The following is an 11,852-nucleotide window of genomic DNA, read 5'->3' on the forward strand; positions in this document are numbered from 1 at the left end:
CGCGGAGCTGCGCCGCTGCGGGCCGCGGCCATGCCCAAGCGGGGCTGCCCCTTCGCGGACGCGGCCCCGCTGCAGCTCAAGGTGCGTGTGGGCAGGAGGGAGCTGAGTCGCGGCGTGTGCGCCGAGCGCCTCACGCGGGAAATCTTCGGTGAGTGAGGGGTAGCGGGGTCGGGCAGGCGGTTTCCGCAGGCCGCGCGCCCTGGAGCCGGGGGCCGGGGCCAGCCGCCCGGCCGGGTTTGGGAGCAGCAATTTGGGCGCTGTGAATGCGCCCGCGTCCACGAGCTGTCCGCTCCCTCCACCTTCCCGAAACAGGCGGCCTCCGCCTGGGGCCGAGGCGTGGCTCTGTCCTTTGGGAATGCTGGACTCGCGCAGGAGCCAGCCCTGGTCTGACCAGCCCAGCGAGAGGCAGGGGAGTGGGATGTCCCTGTGGAATAAGCCGGTAGAAGCACCCGTTCTGACCCCAGAGGCGTTTGTGGAGCGCGCCTTCCTTGCCAGGCGCTGCGGCTGCGGGAGACCCTGCCTTGCTGTCTACTTGGGGGGCCAGCCAGAGAAGGACTCTCCAGAAGTCATCAGGGCAGGCACGGGTCGCTGCAGGACCACCTGCAGGCTGTCAGAGGTCTCGTGGAGGAACAGGGTCGAAGGCGAATCCTTCAGGGTTAGGCAGGCAGAGAGGGAGAGGAAGGGAATTCCAGGCAGAGGGAACAACCTATGCAAAAGCCGGGAAGCCGGAGAGTGCTGTCCGGTTCATTGTGGCTGGAGTGTCCAGTTCCAGAGATGTAAGGACACTGGCTTCTTCATGCAGGTTTTTGGGCGCATTGATATTATTGATCATCGCTTTGGTGGGGTTAATACCCTGGGGTAACTACAGAGTGGAATTTACCTTAACTAGTGGCTAGAGGCACGAGGTTTGTGCGTGTGGAAGAGTCAGATGGTTACCTGGGTGTCTGTGACTGAGTGGTGCTGCCGTGCACTAGGGATGTGGGGAAGCGCCTAGCCTGGGGAGACCCTGCTTCTCTTTGTCCTGCTGCTCCCCACCCCGCTGCCCCCATCAGCAGCTGCTGTGCCCTTTCTTTTCTTGCACATGCGGGGTTGCAAATGCAAATGCCTTTCGAGGCCGTGCAGGCGATAAAAATGAGTGAAGCTGTGAGTACTATGGCCAGACTGCAAGCGTTATCCTCTCAGGACCTTCAAAAAATGTAAACACTGCAGACAGAAGAATTAAAAATAAATGGGGGCTAAGTCAGTCTAGCTCTTGACCACGATGTTCTGGAGCATTTGCAGGGGCTTGTCCTTCGCAGGGCCCCGTCACAGAGGGAGTGCGAGGCTCCCTGGGCATCTAAGAAGGGCAGGACATAGACCAGCGTGAGCTCGTGTGTAATGAATTCCAAGCCTGAACCCTGGTCTCTTTATCTTGAATGGACCACAGGCCCTTGAAGACAAGTCTTAGCCTCACCACATGACCTCCCCCGAGTCCCACCCTATTATAAGTGGGGGTGGGGGGGGTTGGAGGAGGAGGAACTGGGTGTGACGGGGCTGTCATCAGCCACTCCATTTGAGTTACCCAGCTGTGTGTTTCTGTCGGTTTCACTTGGCACCAACAGCTTCTAAGGTCTCCACCCCGGCTCTGTTGGGACAGGGCAGAACACCACAAACAAAGCATTTCTGGGGCTGGCGCCTGGCATTTGACCTTGTGAAAGCCCCCAGTGCCCTGATGGAAAGCCACTGCTCTGGTTGCTGAGAAACCACCTCAGCTCTGGGGTCAGGGGGTGGGGGGGGTATCCAGGGCCCACAGAGGTTTGGAAAGTTCTGGGGTACCTTGTTCGGAGCTGGTTGCTGCCATGCCTTCTGCTAGCAGCTCCGTGGTAAGTGAAGGGGTGCGTGCTGGCCTGGGGTGTGGGCTCAGCTCTGAGTCTCTGGCTGTGCATTAGTTAGCACTCCACAGCGCAGAGCTTCGTCTGCTGGACAAAGCTGGCTTGTGGGTGCTGGGGAGGAGATGAACGGCAAGGAGGTGAGGCCACACGCGTGGAAAATGAGCAGAGTGATAGCACAGGGAGCCCAGGTGGGGCTGCAGGGTCCAGAACCTCCCTGGTGGAGGTGGCCGCTGAGCCCAGGCAGGAGGTCAGGGTGGGACCCAGCTCACCAGGGAGCAGCGTGCTCTGGGGTGGCTGGGTAACCAGAGGCCCGGCCACGCGCAGCTCGAGGGACGAGGTGGCCATGCAGGTGCTTCCGTGCTGCAGCGGTATAAGCGGGGAAATGGTTGCCTCCGCAGAAAAGACCACGCAGCTCCTCTTCCGCGGGGCCCAGGCCTGCATGGACCCCGCGTGGGAGGAAGGCTGCGCCATCGTCGACACCCCGGAGTCCCCGAAGCCTGGCCCCACAGAAGCCCCTCGGGCCGCGCACGGGCAGATGCTGATCGGGCCCGACGGCCGACTGACCAGGAGTCGAGCCCAGGCCTCCGAAGCTGGTGAGTGAGGCCCACGGCAGGCGCTTCCCAGCTGTGTGCTAAGGACGGGATGTGGCAGGGGCTTTTCCTACCTGGGCTGGAGGGGGCCGGGCCCGAGTCTGACAATATGAACGGGGCGAGGGCCTGCAGGCTCCTGACATTAGGCTCTGCTGTCACCACCATCCACGTCTGGTAGCTGCAGACAGCTTCTAGCTGTTGGATCAGAAAGGAACAGAGACCCCTCTGGGTGACCCTTCTGGGTGTCCTGCCTGCTTTCCACCTGAAGCTCTCCCACAGAGTCCCACCTGGCTGGGTGGGAAAAGCCCGTTCGGGTCCCTGTGCAGCGTGGTGTGCGTCTCAGACTGTCACCTGTGTCGCTGGTTAAAAACTCTCCCGCCCCCGGGTCTGGGTGGGGCAAAGGGACCCCTGTGTTAACCCGTGATGCAGGGACCACGCTTTGAGACGCAGCTGTGAGACACACAAGGGACGAAGGCCTAGCGACTCCTGATGCAGGCGGTCAGGAGAAGGGCTGACCCTTAGGTACCGACATTTGGGTGGTGGGAATTGTAGGTGGGAGTCACGGAAGCCCGCTGGGATCTCTCCCTGGTGAACGGGGCTGGGTGCCGTGCTTATGCACAGGTTATCGTCTTAGGACCTAGTGATCAGTCAGGCGCAGGAGGGAGGGTGGCCCCCAGCCCCGGCGCTCCAGGTCCCCTTCGGGCTGATGGGTGTCTCTTCCCCACAGACCCAGCCATGGCGGCGTCGGGAGCCTGCTCGTCGTGCGTGCGGGCTGTGGACGGGAAGGCGGCGTGCGGCCAGTGCGAGCGGGCCCTGTGCGGGCGCTGCGTGCGCACCTGCTGCGGCTGTGGGGCAGTGGCCTGCGCCCTGTGTGCCCTCGTGGAGTGAGTGCGGGCCCTGTCGGGGAGTGGGGGCGGCAGGCCCATCCCACATTGCCCGGTGGGACGGTGTGATGCCAGTAAATGCTTTGCTCAGCTTGAGTTTGTCCAAGACCTTGAGATCCTTTCTGGAGGAAGTCCAGACCTTGTAGGTCAGCTCTGCGCTGTCTGTGGTCTGTCCCAGACCATTTGTGCTCTAGTCCTTTGAGCCCTGCCATCAGGAAGCCTCACGTGGCCTTCCTGTGTAGCGCGCTCATTAGCAGAGGACACCTGACAGGTGAGGGCAGAAAACAAGCGTTTGTCTGTGGCTTGGGTGAGCGTGTCCGCCACAGCCGGTGGGCCCCATCCCTGCCCGGGAAGTTTCGGGCGTTATCCTCGTTCCAGCGGCCACTCCCGGCTGATGGGTGGGGATGGGCAGTGCCCCGTAAGAAAAGTTCTGCAGATCTCAAACCAGTTTAGTCCCAATGGCCTTTAAAACCAACTCACCCTGCCACCGCCAAAAAAAAAACCAACCCCAACCGTGGAAAGTTAAAAACACGCCTCCCGAGAGGTGGGTTGCTCCACGGTTGGGACGCGCTGGACAGAAGGACGGAGGCCAGGCGTGGGCCTCCCGTGCTGGCCAGTTCAGGGGTCAGGTACTGGGCGAGTCATGAGTGTGGAAGACTCTTTCTGTTGATTTTGCCAACTCAGTTTTTCTTTTCTTCCTATTTATATGTAAGCTGAGACGGGCAGGGCCTTGCCAGTGGCTTTTCCCTGGAGGGGGAGCTGAGCACAGCACAAGGGCCAGCTGAGGGGCCGGGTGGGCGCCCCACCTACTGGCAGCTGCTTCCCTCCCCGGGGCCGTCCGCATCCTCAGGGACTCCGTGGCAGCCTCCCCCGCCCCTGCTGTCTGCTGCCTGGCCCCCAAGCGCCCGCAGAGCCCGCCACGCACCTGCCTGTTTCTCGGGCCCCGGCGGGTGGGGCTCTCTGACCCGGGTGAGAAACAGACGACACGTTCGGGGTCCCCTCTGGAGGCCACGCCTCAGGCCTCCGAGCTTCAGCGCCACCCTGGAAGCGGGCATCCTGCCTGCACCTGGTGGCTGCCTCGTCCCCAGGGTCAGGCACGGCCGCGGGTGGGGCATCGCCACCAGGAGCTGGAGCCAAGCTCCTAGCCCTGGACGTGGACCCTTTGCCGCTGCACCTCAGGCGTGCTGCCGTCTCCTTTCAGCATGTCTCCCGACGCGTGTCCCCTGCCATTCGCTGAGTTGCCATGTCCCTACCCTACCTGAGCTGCTGCCCCTGTGAGCCATCCGGGGCCAGTCAACCCTACTGCACACCTGGCCGCCGTGAGACCTGGGCTGAGCCCCGGGGGCTCCTTAGCTGTCAGTCCGTGAGGGCGGCTCCAGCAAGCACCCCAGACGTTTACCCTCGTGCTCGAGGCAGATACCTGTCGGGGGGGCTGGTTCTAGGGAGGCCGCGGGGGTCTGCTCCTGGAGTCCCGCACTCTGCGGGTTCCGTGCTCCAGCCTCTCCCCGGGCCCTCGAACCGCCCCCCTCTGCGGGTGTCCTTCTCCAAGGACCCGGCCCTGTGGGCCCGGCTCCCTGCGGCAGTGGGGCCTCTCCTTAACTGGTTCTGTCTGGGCCAACGGCCCCGCCTCCAGATAAAGTCAAGGGACCAGGTGGGGTCGGCAGCTCCCGTGGAACTCAGCCCTAATGCCAGCTCCTCTCCCCCAACCTCGCGGTGTCGCAGCTGCAGTGACCTCCACGAGAAAGTGCTGTGCGCCAGCTGCGCCATGTTCGAGGCCTGAGGCCAGGAGAGGACGGCAGCCCTGCCTGGACGACCTCGCCGCCGTCCACGCTGAGGGACTGGGGGGAGGGGCGGGAAGGGACAGCCTTTCTATTTTGTATTTTGTTCTCCTGACCACAGAAGAGAATAAACCCTTTATATTTGGACAAGAGGACTCACTCGTCAGCACCCCTGGGGCCCGTGGTCTGCCCGGCTCCCACCTGGCCGCGCCCTGAGCTCCATGCCAGGTGCTGCCAATCGCCCCGTTGACAGGTGGGGACACTGAAGTCCAGAGCGTGTGAGCCCAGGTGGGGCTCCAGTGCCCCTCGGGGGTGGGGCCGCGTCCCAGGCTGTCCCTGAAATGCCACTGTCATGCGCCGCTGTCTGGGTGGCCGGGCCCCGGGTGACCTGCCTGTCAGTTCCGTCTGGGTGGTGCAGCCCGTGTGGCCCGAGGGAGGGGAGTGGACGAGAGGGGGAAGGGAGGGGCGCAGCCCTGCGCGGGGCCTCCTCACCTGGGTCTCGGGCCCGGTTCCCACGCGCGGGGTCCTTGCAGCGCCGTGGGCCCAGGCCCTCAGGGTGAATCCGTGGGTAGTCAGTCCCAGCCCCTCCAAGAAACCCTGGAGGAGAAGAGAGGTTCTTTGGGGTGGGCAGCGGGGGCACCCACTGTTGGCGGGTCAAGTGACTGACTCTTGGAGGGGGCTGGGCCAGGCTGGGGTTTGCCCCCAAGTGCAGAGCCTAGGACCCCTGAAGCAGGAGCGGGGGTGGGCCACAGGGAGGCATGAGGTCTTGGGGGCGGCTGCAAGTGACCCCATGGGTCTTCCTGAGCTGAGAACATTCAGAGGCCTCTCCGGCTCGGCCATGTGAGAGCAGCACGAGCCCTCATCGTGGGGTCACCTCCTCTCTCCTGGCTTCCTGTAGAGGCCCTGGGCCTCCGTCCCAGTGTCCACCTGCAGACCACGACCCCAGTGAGCACGTGAAGAGATGCTCAGGGAAACACAGCTCAGTTACACAGGAGATGCTGCCTCACACCCGGCAGGGGGCTGCTGTCCAACAGAGAACAAGTGCCGGCGGGGCCGTGCGGACCCGGGAGCCCTGTGCGCTGCTGTGGGGATGCAGGGTGACGCGGCCTCTGGAGCAGAATGGCTGTTCCTCAGAGACTGAAAAGTAGAGCTCACGTGGCCTGGCGACCCCACTCCTGGCAAATACCCAGCAGGGATTCGAGCAGATGTCTGTACGCCTGTGTTCATCGCAATAGCGTCTACAAGAGTAAAAATGTGGAAACAAACCACCTGTCCACGAAGGGATGAATGGATAAGCAAATCGTGGTCCATCCATACGATGGAATATGATTTGGCCTTAAAAAGGAAGGAGAGAAAAAAAAAAGAGAGAAAAAAAAAAAAAAAAAAAAAAAAAAAAAAAGGAAGGAGATCCTGACGCAGACTGCAGCACGGATGGACCTTGAGGACGTCAGGCCGGGTGAAGTAGCCAGTCACAAAGGACAGGTCCTGTGTGATTCCACTCCTGTGAGGTCCTTAGAGCCGTGGGGTTCACGGAGACAGACAGGGGAAGGGTGGGGCCGGGGAGGGGCAGTGAGTGTTGAACGGGAGCAGAGTTAGTTTGTGAAGATGAAAAGTTCTGGAGACGATGGTGGTGCTGGTGCCACAGCCACGTAAATGCATTTAATGCCACTGAACTGGCCACTTGAAAATGGTTAAAGCGGTAAGTTTTACATATATTCTACCAAGTAAGAATATTTAAAATGTAAAAAAGACAGTTGTTGAAAGCAAAACTAATAATGTGTGTTGGGGATTTTGAACATGTGGAAACAAAAGTGACCACAGCACGGAGACGGCAAGTGGAGGTGTGTGTTCTGAGGACCGTGCGTGTGAAGGGCTGAATTTCACTCCAAGGCAGGCTGCTGAGTGAGTTATGGACTGACATCCGACAGGCCGTGGCTACAGTCGTTCCTTCGGGAGAGATTTGTTCTAAGTTCCACATAGGATGCTGGAGCAGAAAAGGAACATCAGTGAGAGAGTTGGTAAAATCGAAATAAGCCAATAAAAGAGAGAAAATGGGGGACTTCCCTGGTCGTCCAGGGGTGAAGAATCCGCCTTCCAATACAGGGGACGTGGGTTCGATCCCTGGTCAGGGAACTAAGATCCCACATGCTGAGGAGGAACTAAGCCTGCGCGCCACAACTCTGGCGCTCGCGTCTCAACAAGAGAGCCCACGTGCTGCAACTTACGGGGCCCACGCGCCCTGGAGCCCGAGTGCCACAACCATCATGGTGGCGCCATCCTTGATGCCCTCCTTGCACAGCCCGAAGTCCGTGATCTTGATGTGCCCGTCCTTGTCCAGCATGAGGTTCTCCAGCTGCAGGAGGCGGCCTCCGGGTCAGCCCGCCTCCACGCCGCCTCCACGCCCCGCCCCCATTCCCGCCCCAGATCCCCGGCCCCGCCCACCTTGAGGTCCCGGTACACCACGTTCTTCTCCGAGTGCAGGTAGTCCAGGGCAGACACGATCTCGGCGCCGTAGAACCGGGCCCGGTCCTCGGGGAACACCCGCTCCCGGGACAGGTGGAAGAAGAGCTGCGGGACGGGGAGCCTGAGCGGGGCCGGTGACCTGGGCCAGGGTCACGGGGCGGAGGCCCTAACCAGGCGGGGAGCGGGGAGGGCAGCCACCCAGACACCCGAGGCTCAGAAAGGACCGCCCCGGGACCCGGGCCCTACCTCGCCTCCGTTGGCGTACTCCATGACGAAGCACAGGCGGTCGTGGGTCTGGAAGGAGTACTTCAGGGCCTGTGAGGGAAACAGAGCTGGAACCCGGCCCTCAAGCTGGGCAGGAGCTTCGCCCTGTTCAGGGCGGGGGATACCCTGCTGCCCCACCGGCCGCGCCCGAGGACGAGTGGCTGCAGGTCCAGGGACCGAGAGGCAGCGCCCCTTTAGGGCCGGCCCTGCTGCCCTCACACCTGAAACCACAGGCGGCCTCGCTTTAAAAGAAAGGCCCGCTGATGACTGCTTGCTCACAGAAACACGGACGGGAGATCCTCCCCGGCTCTGGGCTCCCGCACGGCCAGGCCGGCCGCACTGATCAGGGAATGTGCGGAACGCGACGTTAGCGTCCCGTACAGGGACCCACTGGAGGGTGGAGGGCACGACAGAGCCTGCCTGGCCTCCTCCTCACAATCCTCCAGCCAGACAGAGGGAAAAAGAGCAAAATGAAGCAGACGAGGCAAAGCCACGGTAACGAGTAACGTCTGGACGAACAAACACGATGTCTGCTCTTGAAGTCATGTTTCTCATAAGAAAACGTGTCAGGAAAAACATCGCTGCAAGTCTGACCACTGCTCTGCCCCTGCTTCGGATCAGACCGTCCCCTGGAGCGAGGACAGCTGTGCTGAGCGGAGGGGACGGGCCCACGGTGGTCCCGGGCACAAGACCTCAGAGGCCGGCGCCAGGTCGCCCAAGGCCTGAGTCCTGAGCCCCGTCCGCCTGACTGCTGACCTTCTGGGGGCGGAGCTGGCTGGGCCTGGCAGCCTAATTCCGGGCACTTCCCTGTTGCTCCAGAAGGCCAGGGGTTTTCCATACACCCCTCCTGGCCCGGGTTCCCCCAGGACAGGGACCTCCCGGAGTGAGCCTCAAAGGGGAAGCAGTGCAAGACCGTGCAGAAGGGTGGGCATGGGGAGCGTGGCCCCCCAGGGTCTCAGTGGGCCAGAGGGCAGGCCAGGCCTCCTGCCCTCTCTGTGCACCAGTGACCCCACACCATGCACCTCCACCCGCCCCTCCTGGAGGCCCGCCCGCCATCCACGGGGCCCTGAGCCCACCAGATTCACAGGGGAGGAGGGGTTGGTGCGAGTGACCGCGCGACCCCAGCACCTGGTGCCCGAGCCGTCCCCCGGGGTCCAGAGGGGACTCACCGTCAGGAAGGGGTGCCGGGAGTTCTGGAGGACGCGGTTCTCCGTGAGCGTGTGGGCCACCTCGTCCTGGAAAACAGGGCCCACTGAGCCGCCCGCCCCGCCTGGCCCGGCCCCGGCCCCGGCCCCGGCCCCGGCCCCTACCTTGGCCACAATGACCTCCTTCTTCAGGATCTTCATGGCATAGTAGCGGCCCGTGGCCTTCTCCTTCACCAGGATCACCTTCCCGAAGGTGCCTTTGCCCAGCAGCTTCAGGTACTCAAACTCATTCATGGTCTGCGGGTAGCGGGCAGGCACCAGGGTCAGGGGGCAGCATGGTGACTGCTGGAGGCCCAACAGTGGTGAGGGGTGCCAGAGGCCGGGGCCCCCGCGGCCAGCCTCGGGGCCGAGCACAGGTGGGGCCCGAGGGGTCCAGGGCTCGTGGGAGACCACGGGGCTGTGCGCCCCGACTTGGAGCCCTGGGGTTCGGGGGGACGGTGGGAGCAACGGCACCCGGGCCTTCCCGAACCTGGCGTCCCTCCCTCACTCCTGTGTGAGGAGCTGGGCGGGGCAGGGCCCCAAGGGCAGGGCCGGGCCTCACCACGCGGTGCTTGGGCTTGGCCAGCGCCACCTCCATCTCCTCGGCCCCTGAGTTCTCGCCAGGCGAGCCCGACCGGAAGTCCATCATCTCCTCCTCCTGCCTCTTGAGCCCGTCGGCCACCGTCTGGATGGCGGTTGTCCACTCCTCCCTGCAGGGCAGTCAGTCGGCTGAGGCCCCAGCCCCGCCCAGGTCTGGGGCCGCCCCCTCCGAGGTCCCTGGGCTTGGGGCACCGGGACTCGTCTCCAGCGCGTACCGCTCCTCGGGGGTCTCTACATGGAACGTGCGCTCGATGACCGTGGTCCACTGCAGGCAGCGGATGATGAAGGTGTTGGGCCGCGGCCGCTCCGTCTTCATCAGCTGGCATTCTGGGGGCAGGCGAGCATCTGTCTGCACTGAGCCCCGGCCCACCCGCCACAGCCCAGCCCTCCCCAAGCCTCGGTCTCCCGCCCTGTAAAAGGGGGCCGGGACCCCCACTCCAGCTGGGACCCTGCTCAGAGAGCTCAGCGGCGCCCCTCAGGGGGTGTCTGGGGGCCGGTCAACCCTCCATGGTCCTTCCTTAGGTCTCCAAGCCCCCCTGCCAGCCAGGACACGGCCTTCAACCAGCCGGAGGGTGAGGGGTTTGGGAGGGCAGCTCGCCCTCCCCGAGCAGAACCATCCCACCGCTTTCCCAGCCTCACGATGACCAGCTCTGCCGGCCCCCTCGCGGCGCAGGGCCAGTCCCGGGACGGAGAGGGATAGTGACTCACCCTCCGGAGAAGCTGCCTGTCCACCCCTGAGGCCACTGGGGCTGCACCCTCCCCACACTGCTGCCCATGCCCCCAGGTGCACACGGGAGTGGAAACAGGCACATGCACACCCGGGACACGCACACCTGCAGCCGAGGAACCGTGGAGGTGCCCCAGGCCCGGAGAGGGGCTGGATTCCAGCCCAGCCTGTATGAGGCGGGAGGGGGCCGCGGGGCCAGCGCAGGGGTCTCCGACATTCCAGCGTCTAGGCCCTGGCAACCGCGAGGGGCCCCGGCCGGCCTCAGCCGAGTGCAAGGGAGCGAGGAATGGTCTGCCAGGCCGCGGGGCCAGGAGGGGGCTGGGGGCCCAGCCTTATGCGGAGGGCGGCCTGTGTCTACACGGGGCAGGGGAGAGAGGAAAACCTGTGCGGCCAGCCTTCCGGGTCCCCACACGCCCCCTCCCACTCGCTCAGCCCATCGGAGACCACCGGGAGCCCCCAGGGCTCGGGCGCCTGACACCCACCCAGGGCCTGACTTCTCATCTCTCCACCCTGGAACCCATCCCCAAGGAAGAGCCCCTGCTACAGAGGCCCCCGCACAGCCGCTCCCCCCTCCCGCACACCTCTGCTCCTGCGTCTGAAGCCCCTGCTGGCCTAATGCCCGGGTCAGGGCCCCAGTCCCACCCACTGCTCAGGAAGCCCCTCTGGGCGGTGCCCACCTCCCATGCGCCTCCCGAGAGCCCCCCCCCACCGTGCTCCCCTGCATTCAGCCTGGGGAACACTCCCGAGGGGCCTCAGCCCCCCAGCAAGGCAGCATCCCCCTGGCCGAGGATCCTTCCCAAGCCCGGAAGCCCCCAGGCTGACCCAGGAGGCCCTGCGGGGAGCCAGACACACTGCAGTGAGGCTCCCACGCGGCCACAAGGCTGCGGGGACGGGGGTCTGCCTCCTTGGCCTCCCCTCACCCCCAGGCCCCCGTTCTACCTGCTGCTTTGCTGAGACTTGAGGAGCCTGGGAGGGGGTTCAGGGCTCACAGGAACCAGGCCCTGCTAAAGCACCCCCAAGGGAGCCTCCCTTGTGGCGCAGGGCCTCTGCTCCTCCCACTAGAAGCCCTGCAGCACGGGGCCAGGCACACTGGGGGGTGGGCAGGACGGCCCCCACCTCAGAATATCTGCAGGCGTGGAGGCTGGGAATCCTTCCCCGTCAGCCGAGGACGGGCCACCTGTGCTACGCCCCCTCCTGAGACCCTGGACCAGAACCTGCGGTCTGGCGGCAGGGGGTGTGTGTGCAGCCAGAGGACCCCGAGCTCCCAGGCACGTGGCAGGGAGGGCAGAGCCAGCCGGAGGGTGGGGGTTGAATGAAGGAGCCTGGGGTGGAGCCAGGACTGTGCTCTGCACCCCAGACAGCAGCCCAGGTGGACCCCGGGGTGTGCTGGTCGACAAGCCCATCACTAACTCACCCATCAGGCCCGTGTCCCGGGCCAGCCCGGGCAGAGCACCGGGAACAGGGACCAGGCCGGAAGGCCCGCCCGGCCCA

At 64.1% G+C, this 11,852-nt stretch overlaps 2 protein-coding genes across 2 annotated transcripts in view; one reads left to right on the forward strand and one right to left on the reverse strand.

Annotated features, from left to right (window-relative positions):
• Nucleotides 1-6: 6 nt before the first annotated feature.
• Nucleotides 7-5,275, forward strand: SIVA1 (SIVA1 apoptosis inducing factor). Its single transcript, XM_024760084.1, has 4 exons — nucleotides 7-148; nucleotides 2,270-2,464; nucleotides 3,189-3,345; nucleotides 5,068-5,275. The coding sequence occupies exons 1-4, from the start codon at nucleotides 31-33 to the stop codon at nucleotides 5,123-5,125; spliced, it is 528 nt and encodes a 175-aa protein (XP_024615852.1). The 5' UTR covers nucleotides 7-30; the 3' UTR covers nucleotides 5,126-5,275.
• Nucleotides 5,276-7,030: 1,755 nt separating this feature from the next.
• The window catches only part of AKT1 (AKT serine/threonine kinase 1), a 17,146-nt gene continuing 12,324 nt past the window's right edge, over nucleotides 7,031-11,852 (reverse strand). Inside the window, exons 3-10 of the mRNA XM_024758057.1 lie at nucleotides 9,850-9,961; nucleotides 9,597-9,744; nucleotides 9,161-9,292; nucleotides 9,020-9,085; nucleotides 7,833-7,901; nucleotides 7,566-7,691; nucleotides 7,362-7,476; nucleotides 7,031-7,107 (exon numbers count right to left, since the gene is read on the reverse strand). Coding sequence (XP_024613825.1) covers nucleotides 7,031-7,107; nucleotides 7,362-7,476; nucleotides 7,566-7,691; nucleotides 7,833-7,901; nucleotides 9,020-9,085; nucleotides 9,161-9,292; nucleotides 9,597-9,744; nucleotides 9,850-9,961 — 845 coding nt within the window. The remainder of the gene's footprint in view (nucleotides 7,108-7,361; nucleotides 7,477-7,565; nucleotides 7,692-7,832; nucleotides 7,902-9,019; nucleotides 9,086-9,160; nucleotides 9,293-9,596; nucleotides 9,745-9,849; nucleotides 9,962-11,852) is intronic.

The sequence above is a fragment of the Neophocaena asiaeorientalis genome, unplaced genomic scaffold, assembly GCF_003031525.2.
Source record: "Neophocaena asiaeorientalis asiaeorientalis breed wild unplaced genomic scaffold, Neophocaena_asiaeorientalis_V1.1 scaffold476, whole genome shotgun sequence".
Lineage (NCBI taxonomy): Eukaryota > Metazoa > Chordata > Mammalia > Artiodactyla > Phocoenidae > Neophocaena > Neophocaena asiaeorientalis.

Excerpts from the sequence above, each read along its gene's own strand:
- SIVA1 (XM_024760084.1), top strand. The coding sequence starts at position 31 with ATGCCCAAGCGGGGCTGCCCCTTCGCGGACGCGGCCCCGCTGCAGCTC. Across the intron at positions 2,465-3,188 it reads AGCCCAGGCCTCCGAAGCTG|ACCCAGCCATGGCGGCGTCG; the intron begins GTGAGTGAGGCC and ends TCTTCCCCACAG. Across the intron at positions 3,346-5,067 it reads GCCCTGTGTGCCCTCGTGGA|CTGCAGTGACCTCCACGAGA; the intron begins GTGAGTGCGGGC and ends GCGGTGTCGCAG.